The 12,000-nt window shown below is 41.5% G+C and overlaps 1 protein-coding gene across 3 annotated transcripts in view; it reads right to left on the reverse strand.

Moving 5' to 3' along the window:
• Positions 1 to 12,000, reverse strand: part of EIF2AK4 (eukaryotic translation initiation factor 2 alpha kinase 4) — a 114,635-nt gene that overhangs the window by 60,321 nt on the left and 42,314 nt on the right. For all 3 annotated transcript variants that reach the window (XM_032621786.1, XM_032621787.1, XM_032621789.1), the window contains 2 exons: positions 6,843 to 6,949; positions 5,835 to 5,992 (listed from right to left, as the gene is read on the reverse strand). In XM_032621786.1, the coding sequence (XP_032477677.1) occupies positions 5,835 to 5,992; positions 6,843 to 6,949 (265 nt within the window). The remainder of the gene's footprint in view (positions 1 to 5,834; positions 5,993 to 6,842; positions 6,950 to 12,000) is intronic.

A 12,000-nucleotide genomic window follows, 5' to 3' on the forward strand; every position in this document is an offset into this window, starting at 1 on the left:
ACCAACAGACGTGGACCTGCCCACCAGAAAGACAAGATCCAGCCTCATCCACCAGAACACAGGCACTAGTCCCCTCCACCAGGATGCCTCCACAACCCACTTAACCAACCTTAGCCACTGGGGGCAGACACCAAAAACAACAGGAACTACAAACCTGCAGCCTGCGAAAAGGAGACCCCAAACACAGTAAGTTAAGCAAAATGAGAAGACAGCGAAACACACAGCAGATGAAGGAGGAAGGTAAAAACCCACGAGACCTAACAAATGAAGAGGAAATAGGCAGTCTACCTGAAAAAGAATTCAGAATAATGATAGTAAAGATCTTCCAAAATCTTGGAAATAGAATGGAGAAAATACAAGAAACGCTTAACAAGGACCTAGAAGAACTAAAGAGCAAACAAACAGTGATGAATAACACAGTAAATGAAATCAAATATTCTCTAGAAGTGATCAATAGCAGAATAACTGAGGCAGAAGAACAGGTAAGTGACATGGAAGATAAAACAGTGGAAATAACTACTGCAGAGCAGAATAAAGAAAAAAGAATGAAAAGAATTGAGGACAGTCTCAGAGACCTCTGGGACAACATTAAACACACCAACATTCGAATTATAGGGGTCCCAGAAGAAGAAGACAAAAAAAAAGGGACTGAGAAAATATTTGAAGAGATTATAGTTGAAAACTTCACTAATATAGGAAAGGAAATAGTTAAGTCCAGGAAATACAGAGAGTCCCATACAGGATAAATTCAAGGAGAAACACACCAAGACACATATTAATCAAACTATCAAAAATTAAATACAAAGAAAACATATTAAAAGCAGCAAGGGAAAAACAACAAATAACATATAAGGGAATCCACATAAGGTTAACAGCTGATCTTTCAGCAGAAACTCTGCAAGCCAGAAGGGAATGGCAGGACATATTTAAAGTGACGAAGGGGAAAAACCTACAACCAAGATTACCCAGCAAGGATCTCATTCAGATTTGACAGAGAAATTAAAACCTTTACAGACAAGCAAAAGCTAAGAGAATTCAGCACCACCAAACCAGCTTTACAACAAATGCTAAAGGCACTTCTCTAGGTAGGAAACACAAGAGAAGGAAAGGACCTACAATAACAAACCCAAAACAATTAAGAAAATGGTAATAGGAAGATACATACTGATATTTACCTTAAATGTAAATGGATTAAATGCTCCAACCAAAAGAGAAAGATTGGCTGAATGGATACAAAAACAAGATCCATATATATGCTGTCTACAAGAGACCCACTTCAGACCTAGGGACACATACAGACTGAAGGTGAGGGGATGGAAAAAGATATTCCATGCAAATGGAAATCAAAACAAAGCTGGAGTAGCAATTCTCATATCAGACAAAACAGACTTTAAAACAAAGACTATTAAAAGAGACAAGGAAGGACACTACATAATGATCAAGGTATCAATCCAAGAAGAAGATATAACAATTGTAAATATTTATGCACCCAACATAGGAGCACCTCAATACATAAGGCAAATACTAACAGCCATCAAAGGGGAAATCGACAGTAACACAATCATAGTAGGGGACTCTAACACCCCACTTTCACCAATGGACAGATCATCCAAAACGAAAATAAATAAGGAAACACAAGCTTTAAATGATACATTAAACAAGGTGGAGTTAATTGATATTTATAGGACATTCCATCCAAAAACAACAGAATACACTTCCTTCTCAAGCGCTCATGGAACACTCTCCAGAATAGATCATATCTTGGGTCACAAGTCAAGCCTTGGTAAATTTAAGAAAATTGAAATCCTATCAAGTATCTTTTCTGACCACAACGCTATGAGACTAGATATCAATTACAGGAAAAAATCTGTAACAAATAGAAACACATGGAGGTTAAATAATACACTATTTAATAACCAAGAGCTCACTGAAGAAATCAGAAAATACCTAGAAACAAATGACAATGAAAACACGACGACCCAAAACCTATGGGATGCAGCAAAAGCAGTTCTAAGAGGGAAGTTTACAGCAATACAATCCTACCTTAAGAAACAAGAAACACCTCAAATAAACAACCTAACCTTACACCTAAAGCAATTAAGAGAAAAAAGAAGAAAAAAACCCCAAAGTTAGCAGAAGGAAAGAAATCATAAAGATCAGATCAGAAATAAATGAAAAAGAAATGAAGGAAATGATAGCAAAGATCAATAAAACTAAAAGCTGGTTTTTGAGAAGATAAAATTAATAAGCCATTAGCCAGACTCATGAAGAAAAAAAGGGAGAAGACTCAAATCAATAGAATTAGAAATGAAAAAGGAGAAGTAACAACTGACACTGCAGAAATACAAAGGATCATGAGAGATTACTACAAGCAGCTATATGCCAATAAAATGGACAACCTGGAAGAAATGGACAAATTCTTAGAAATGCACAACTTCCAAGACTGAATCAGGAAGAAATAGAAAATATGAACAGACCAATCACAAGCACTGAAATTGAAACTGTGATTCAAAATCTTCCAACAAACAAAAGCCTAGGACCAGATGGCTTCAAAGGCGAATTCTATCAAACATTTAGAGAAGAGCTAACATCTATCCTTCTCAAACTCTTCCAAAATACAGCAGAGGGAGGAACACTCCCAAACTCATTCTACGAGGCCACCATCACCCTGATACCAAAACCAGACAAAGATGTCACAAAGAAAGAAAACTACACGACAATATCACTGATGAACATAGATGCAAAAATCCTCAACAAAATACTAGCAAACAGAATCCAACAGCACATTAAAAGGATCATACACCATGGTCAGGTTGGGTTTATCCCAGGAATGCAAGGATTCTTCAGTATACGCAAATCAATCAATGGGATACACTGTATTAACAAATGGAAGGAGAAAAACCATATGATCATCTCAGTAGATGCAGAGAAAGCTTTCGACAAAATTCAGCACCCATTTATGATAAAAACCCTGCAGAAAGTAGGCATAGAGGGAACTTTCCTCAACATAATAAAGGCCATATATGACAAACCCACAGCCAACATCATTCTCAATGGTGAAAAACTGAAACCATTTCCACTAGGATCAGGAAAAAGACAATGTTGCCCACTGTCACCACTATTATTCAACATAGTTTTGGAAGTTTTAGCCACGGTGATCAGAGAAGAAAAAGAAATAAAAGGAATCCAAATCGGAAAAGAAGAAGTAAAGTTGTCACTGTTTGCAGATGACATGATACTATACATAGAGAATCCTAAAGATGCTACCAGAAATCTACTAGAGCTAATCAATGAATTTGGTAAAGTTGCAGGATACAAACTTAATGCACAGAAATCTCTTGCATTCCTATACACTAATGATGAAAAATCTGAAAGAGAAATTAAGAAAACATTCCCATTTACCATTGCAACAAAAAGAATAAAATATCTAGGAATAAACCTACTTAAGGAGACAAAAGACCTGGATGCAGAAAACTATAAGAGACTGATGAAAGAAATTAAAGATGATACAAATAGATGGGAGAGATATGCCATGTTCTTGGATTGGAAGAATCAACATTGTGAAAATGACTCTACTACCCAAAGCAATCTACAGATTCAATGCAATCCCTATCAAACTACCACTGGCATTTTCCACAAAACTAGAACAAAAAATTTCACAATTTGTATGGAAACACAAAGGACTCCAAATAGCCAAAGCAATCTTGAGAAAGAAAAACAGAGCTGGAGGAATCAGGCTCCCGGACTTCAGACTATACTACAAAGCTACAGTAATCAAGACAGTATGGTACTGACACAAAAATAGAAATGTAGATCAATGGAACAGGATAGAAAGCCCAGAGATAAACCCACGCACATATGGTCACCTTATCTTTGATAAAGGAGGCAAGAATATACAGTAGAGAAAAGAGAGTCTCTTCAATAAGTGGTGCTGGGAAAACTGGACAGGTACATGTAAAAGAATGAAATTAGAATACTCCCTAACACCATACACAAAAATAAACTCAAAATGGATTAAAAACCTAAATGTAAGGCCAGACACTATCAAACTCTTAGAGGAAAACATAGGCAGAACACTCTATGACATAAATCACAGCAAGCACCTTTTTGACCCATCTCCTAGATAAAGGGAAATAAAAACAAAAATTGACAAATGGGACCTCATGAAACTTAATAGCTTTTGCACAACAAAGGAAACCATAAACAAGACAAAAAGACAACCCTCAGAATGGGAGAAAATATTTTTAAATGAAGCAACTGACAAAGGATTAATCTCCAAAATTTACAAGCAGCTCATGCAGCTCAATATCAAAAAAACAAACAACCCAATCCAAAAATGGGCAGAAGACCTAAATAGACATTTCTCCAAAGAAGATATACAGACTGCCAACAAACACATGAAAGAATGCTCAACATCATTAATCATTAGAGAAATGCAAATCAAAACTACAATGAGATATCATCTCACACCAGTCAGAATGGCTATCATGAAAAAATCTACACACAGTAAATGCTGGAGAGGGTGTGGGGAAAAGGGAAGAACCCTCTTGCACTGTTGGTGGGAATGTAAACTGATACAGCCACTATGGAGAACAGTATGGAGGTTCCTTAAAAACTAAAAATAGAACTACCATACGACCCAGCAATCCCACTACTGGGCATATACCTTGAGAAAACCATAATTCAAAAAGAGTCATGTACCACAATGTTCATTGCAGCTCTATTTACAATAGCCAGGGCATGGAAGCAACCTAAGTGTCCATGGACAGATGAATGGATAAAAAAGATGTGGCACATTTATACAATGGAATATTACTCAGCCATAAAAAGAAACGAAACTGAGTTATTTGTAGTGAGGTGGATGGACCTATAGTCTGTCATACAGAGTGAAGTAAGTCAGAAAGAGAAAAACAAATACTGTATGCTTACACATATATATGGAATCTAAAAAACAAAAAAAAATGGTCATGAAGAACCTAGGGGCAAGACGGGAATAAAGACGCAGACCTACTAGAGAATGGACTTGAGGATACGGGGACAGGGAAGGGTAAGATGGGACAAAGTGAGAGAGTGGCATGGACATATATACACTACCAAATGTAAAATAGATAGCTAGTGGGAAGCAGCTGCATAGCACAGGGAGATCAGCTCAGTGCTTTGTGACCACCTAGAGGGGTGGGATAGAGAGGGTGGGAGGGAGGGAGATGCAAGAGGGAAGAGATATGGGGATATATGTATATGTATAACTGATTCACTCTTATAAAGCAGAAACTAACACACCACTGTAAAGCAGTTATACTCCAATAAAGATGTTAAAAAATTTTTTTTAAAAATCCTTACAAAGAAACAAACAACAACAAAAAAATAACACATTACTAGTTTTCCAGCTCAGTAATAGCTCAATAATAAAAGCCATCAAGACCATCTGGGGCCATTTCTCAGTTTGAATTCCATCTCTTTTCTAACCCTGTAACCCTCTTAGCTACAGCAATTGTAAAAGCAAATGGGAGAAAAAGAGACCAATTTTCTTTCTAAACCAAAGCACACAAAAAGGTTCTTCATGCAGAGGTCTTAATTCAACCTGAAGTGCAGTTATAATCATGTGGTTTTCACGTTAACGCACTACATCAAGCAAGGGAAGAGGAATGATGTGTTCTTCATGTGTCTAGTGTAACTTTAAATAAAGCCTTTAACTCCACGAAGGGGAAGATGATTACTGTTTCAAATGGTCATATGCACTTCCCTCCCTACTCTCAAAACAGGAGTCCTTAAGTATGCAGAAATAGAACAGGGAAAGAGCTTTACAAGGGACTGGCGACAACTATGTATCGTACCTTGATGACAGCTCCAAAAGCTCCTTTGCCAAGAAGCTGTAATTCTTCAAACTCAATGAAGTAGCGGGAAAATTGTCTCTGTGTCTCACTGAAGAACGCAGCACTGGGTAGCTGGTTGCTGGGAATAACAGTCTCCACATAATCTTGTCCTCCAGAATCTGAGATAAAACAAAAGGTAAGAGGCAACTGAGGCTTTAAAAATAGAGGAAGAGGGCTTCCCTGGTGGCGCAGTGGTTGAGAGTCCGCCTGCCGATGCAGGGGACACGGGTTCGTGCCCCGGTCTGGGAGGATCCCGCATGCCGCGGAGCGGCTGGGCCCGTGAGCCATGGCCGCTGAGCCTGCGCGTCCGGAGCCTGTCCTCCGCAACGGGAGAGGCCACAACAGTGAGAGGCCCGCGTAACGCATAAAAAAAAAAAAAAAAAAAAAAAAAAAAAAAAAAAAATAGAGGAAGAGCTGCAACATCCAACGACAATGCAAGCACGGGAGGAAAGGGCCCCAACCAAGGAGTTTTAAAAAGTACCTCTTACCTGGCAGACTCTTTAATACTTTCCTCACCCTGTCCTCCTTAAAGTAGGTAGAAATATACAGTTAGCCCAAGTTTACAGGTAGGGGTAACTGAGAGTAAAGAAATGACTGAAGGACAGAGCCAGAAGCCAAACCCAGGTCTCTTGATCATCCCAGTCTCTGTTGAGGCTCCTGCATCTGCTACTTGAGTAACATCAGGGAAATCTAGTTCCAAGGCAGTAATAAGGGTGACATGATGAGAAGGGTTACCCCACACTAAGAGGCTCCACCACCAGACACTCCATCAGAAGAGGCGGGAAAAACCAGGATGGCAAAACACTTCCACGTATACAGGACACACTGAATGAATGGATTTATGTATAGCTCAGCATAAAACAGATAAAATAAATGATCCATGCAGTCCTTTCCCGTCTTAAGTTTACGTGGACCTTCAAAATAATTTATGTTAAATAGGCTATCAGAAAAGAACGGTAACAGACTCACCTTCGGGACTTTGTTCCAGTAAAGGTATTTTTGGCTGAGGATTTATAAAGCTGTGTTTTAACAACTGCTGAGGACTCCATCTTTCCTTGTCATCTAAGCAGACACACCTCAGTGAGAGGAAAAAAGAATCTCAGTGATGCACAAAATAAATGCTAAACTAATTAATCCAAGGCTTTTAACTATGGGTTTATTTTTAAAAGATACACATTAGAGAATTCATGTTACTATGGGCCAAAATGTGCTCCTAAGTGAATTTAATAAACTTTCTTGCAGGATTTACATGCTGAGCACCAGGCTGCATATAAGTGGGGGAATTAATAAAAAAAGTACAGTCTCTAGAGGCAAGAAGACTGATGCTCACAGAACAATATTTTTAAAAGTCTAGGATAAGACAGCACAAGTAGGTCATGAATTTTCACTCCCACTAACAGCTTAATGAATTGCCATGCTAAGCTAAGCGTTTCTGGGGAACAGTCATAAATAAAAGTTCCCAAAGGAAAAGCAAATCAGATAGCTGATGCAGGGCTGGGGCCCATTATGATAAACTTTAGATGAAGCCTGCTCATCACAGTTTGAAGTATGTTGGGAACAATTAAGAACAACCTTTTAAAAGCCCCACATTTTATCACCTAGTTTCTTTTAATTATCATTCCTTGAGCCTACTAACTTTCTGTTTAATGTTCTAACAATTTGTTTACTGAATGAAAACAAGCCATACCTTTAACCCAGTGTTTTTTAAAATGGGGTCCCCGACCAGCAGCATCAGTATCACCTGGGAATTTGTTAGAAATACAAATTCTCCACCCCAGTCCTAGTAAATCAGCAACTCTGGGGGTTTTTGCAGTAATCTGTGCTTTAACAAGCTCTCCAGGTGGTTTCAATACACAGGAAAGTCTGAGAATCACTGTTCTAACTAATCTAATAAGCTAGTTGGCTTTCATAACAATGACCCAAGTAGCACCTGACCATAATTATAAAAAGGTATTTAAAACAATCAACCATCACTGTGAATTATGGACTTAAATCTACACCTATACATTGGTGACAGCAAGTATCATAAAGGGTAACATTTAATTTTTTCATGTCACAACGCTAAAAAGTAAAGCACTCCTAATTTCATACTTTGAGAGCGCAAGATTGCAATAAAAGCATTTGTATGAGATACTGTATTTTCCCCTAAATTTAAAATTAATTTTTATTTATTTATTTATTTTCACATCTTTATTGGAGTATAATTGCTTTACAATGGTGTGTTAGTTTCTGCTTTATAACAAAGTGAGGGAGGAGCTTCAAGATGGAGGAAGAGTAAGAGGCGGAGATCACCTTCCTCCCCGGAGATACATCAGAAATACATCTACACGTGTAACAACTCCTATAGAACACCTACTGAATGCTGGCAGAAGACCTCAGACCTCCCAAAAGGCAAGAAACTCCCCATGTACCTGGGTAGGGCAAAAGAAAAAAGAAAAAACAGAGACAAAAGAATAGGGACGGGACCTGCACCAGTGGGAGGGAGCTGTGAAGGAGGAAAGGTTTCCACACACTGGAAGCCCCTTCGCGGGCGGAGACTGCGGGTGGCGGGGGTGGGGGGGGCGGGGAGGGAAGCTTCGGAGCCACGGAGGAGAGCGCAGCAACAGGGGTGTGGAGCGCAAAGCGGAGAGATTCCCACACAGAGGATCGGTGCCAACCAGCACTCACCAGCCCAAGAGGCTTGTCTGCTCACCCACCGGGGCGGGCGGGGCTGGGAACTGAGGCTCGGGCTTTGGTCGGATCACTGGGAGAGGACTGGGGTTGGCGGCGTGAACACAGCCTGAGTGGGGCTAGTGCGCCACGGCTAGACGGGAGGGAGTCTGGGAAAAAGTCTGGATCTGCCGAAGAGGCAAGAGACTTTTTCTTGCCTCTTTGTTTCCTGGTGCGCGAGGAGAGGGGATTAAGAGCGCTGCTTAAAGGAGCTCCAGAGACGGGTGCGAGCCACGGCTAACAGCATGGACCCCAGAGACGGGCAAGAGACGCTAAGGCTGCTGCTGCCGCCACCAAGAAGCCTGTGTGCGAGCACAGGTCACTATCCACACCCCTCTTCCGGGGAGACTGTGCAGCCCGCCACGGCCAGGGTCCCTGGATCCAGGGACAAATTCCCCGGGAGAACGCACGCCGGCCTCTGCCGAAGGCTCGCCCAGCACTCCGTGCCCCTCCCTCCCCTCCGGCCTGAGTGAGCCAGAGTCCCCGAATCAGCTGCTCCTTTAACCCCGTCCTGTCTGAGCGAAGAACAGACGCCCTCAGGCGACCTACACGCACAGGCGGGTGCAAATCCAAACCTGAACCCCAGGAGCTGTTCGAACAAAGAAGAGAAAGGGAAATCTCTCCCAGCAGGCTTGGGAGCTGCGGATTAAATCTCCACAGTCAACCTGATATACCTGCATCTGTGGAATACCTGAATAGACAACGAATCATCCCAAATTGAGAAGGTGGACTTTGGGAGCAAAGATATATTATTTTTTCCCCTTTTTCTCTTTTTGTGAGTGTGTATGTGTATGCTTCTGTGTGTGATTTTGTCTGTATAGCTTTGCTTTCACCATTTGTCCTAGGGGTCTGTCCGTCCGTTTTTTCTTTACCTTTTAAATTTCTTTTCTTATTTTTTATTTTAATAACTATTTTATTTTACTCTATTTTATTTTATCCTCTTTCTTTCTTTCTATTTTTTCTCTCTTTTATTCTGAGCTGTGTGGATGAAAGGCTCTTGGCACTCCAGCCAGGAGTCAGTGCTGTGCCTCTGAGGTGGGAGAGCCAACTTCAGGACACTAGTCCACAAGAGACCTCCCAGCTCCACGTAATATCAAACGGCGAAAATCTCCTAGAGATCTCCACCTCAACACCAAGACCCAGCTTCACTCAATGACTAGCAAGCTACAGTGCTGGACACCCTATGCCAAACAACTAGCAAGACAGGAATACAGTCCCATCCATTAGCAGAGAGGCTGCCTAAAATCATAATAAAGCCACAGACACCCCAAAACACACCAACAGACGTGGACCTGCCCACCAGAAAGACAAGATCCAGCCTCATCCACCAGAACACAGGCACTAGTCCCCTTCACCAGGAAGCCTACACAACCCACTGAACCAACCTTAGCCACTGGGGACAGACACCAAAAACAACGGGAACTATGAACCTGCAGCCTGCAAAAAGGAGACCCCAAACACAGTAAGTTGAGCAAAATGAGAAGACAGAGAAACACACAGCAGATGAAGGAGGAAGGTAAAAACCCACCAGACCTAACAAATGAAGAGGAAAGAGGCAGTCTACCTGAAAAAGAATTCAGAGTAATGATAGTAAAGATGATCCAAAATCTTGGAAATGGAATGGAGAAAATGCAAGAAACGTTTAACAAGGGCCTAGAAGAACTAAAGAGCAAACAAAGTGAATCAGTTATACATATACATATATCCCCATATCTCCTCCCTCTTGCACCTCCCTCCCACCCTCCCTATCCCACCCCTCTAGGTGGTCACAAAGCACCGAGCTGATCTCCCTGTGCTATGCGGCTGCTTCCCACTAGCTATCTATTTTACATTTGGTAGTGTATATATGTTCATGCCACTCTCTCACTTGGCCCCAGCTTACCCTTCCACCTCCCCATGTCCTCAAGTTCATTCTCTACATCTGCATCTTTATTCCTGTCCTGCCCCTAGGTTCTTCAGAACCATTTTTTAATTAATTTTTTATTACATCAGTAACATATGAATACTTTCTCCTTCCAAATATTAAAACACTACTGGTAAGGATAAAGTCTTGGACAAACGTCCAAGCAAACGATAAAGTTTTAATTTGTGGATACTGATTTTTTAAAAATGACATCATCCTGTACATATTATTCTTCAACTTGCTTTTTTCATTTGACCACAGACAAGGCTCTGCACCCAATTCTACTGAGGGGAGGGGCTGTTTCTCCACACCAACAGGCAATTCCCCAACACCAGTTGGGTGTTGTATGTTCAACACAATTGTGACACTAATTACCTGGAGAGAGCATCAGATCACACAGGTTAAGGGCTCAGTCTTATGAGACTGCCATCCCCATCCCCACTTGGGACACCAGTAGCAAGCCCAGGCTGTGACCGGATTCCAACGACCTTCTCCCTGGGTTCAATTAATTTGCTAGAGCAGCTCATAGAACTCAGAAACATTTTACTCACTAGGTTACCAGCTTAATGTAAAGGGCTATAAGTCAGAAACAGCCAGACGGAAGATATGCATAGGGGTATGTGGGAAGAGCCTTGGAGCTTCCTTGCCCTCTCCGGGCCACCACCTACCCAACACCTCTGTGTGTTCACCAACCTGGAAGCTCTCTGAACCCTGTCCTTTGTGGCTCTTAATGGAGGCTTCACTACCAAAGGCATGATTGATTAACTCACTGGCCACTGGTGATCATTCAACCTTCAGCCCCTCCCCTCTCCACAGAGGATGGGGGTGGGACTGGCAGTTCCAAACCCCTTAATCATGTGGTTGGTTCTCCTGGCAACCAGCCCCATCCTTAGGTACTTTCCCAATCCACCTCATTAATATAACAAGCGACAACTCTGCTGTTATCCCCATTTTTCAGAGGAGGAAACTCAGGGTAGGGAGTTTAAGTCACTTGCCAGAAGGGATAAAGGTGGGATATGAGCCCAGCTGTCTGGCTCTGAGTCTGGGCTCTTTTCCATCACAGAGACTGATGTGAAACAAAACCTTTCTCCAAAGGATGTTCACCAATAAGTAAAAATATAATTACAAATGAAATGCTGCTATACTTGTCTGGGAATGATTTTTTTTCCTTTGTTAACTGGGGCTGGACAGCAAAGGTAGTAAAACAATACTGTACAGCTGCTTCTAAACCAAGTACAGTCTATCAAACCACTCTATGAAGAAATAAATATACTAATCAATCTAAAGGGAACCATATTATTAACAGAACAAGAAATAGTGCTGATCTCAAGTTCAAAACTGACAGAGTGGGCTTCCCTGGTGGCGCAGTGGTTAAGAATCCGCCTGCCAATGCAGGGGACACAGGTTCGATCCCTGGTCCGGGAAGATCCCACATGCCGCGGAGCAACTAAGCCCATGTGGCACAACTACTGAGCCTGCACTCTAGAGCCCATGCGCCACAACTACTGAGCCCAC

Source organism: Phocoena sinus, chromosome 2 (assembly GCF_008692025.1).
Source record: "Phocoena sinus isolate mPhoSin1 chromosome 2, mPhoSin1.pri, whole genome shotgun sequence".
Classification (NCBI taxonomy): Eukaryota; Metazoa; Chordata; class Mammalia; order Artiodactyla; family Phocoenidae; genus Phocoena; species Phocoena sinus.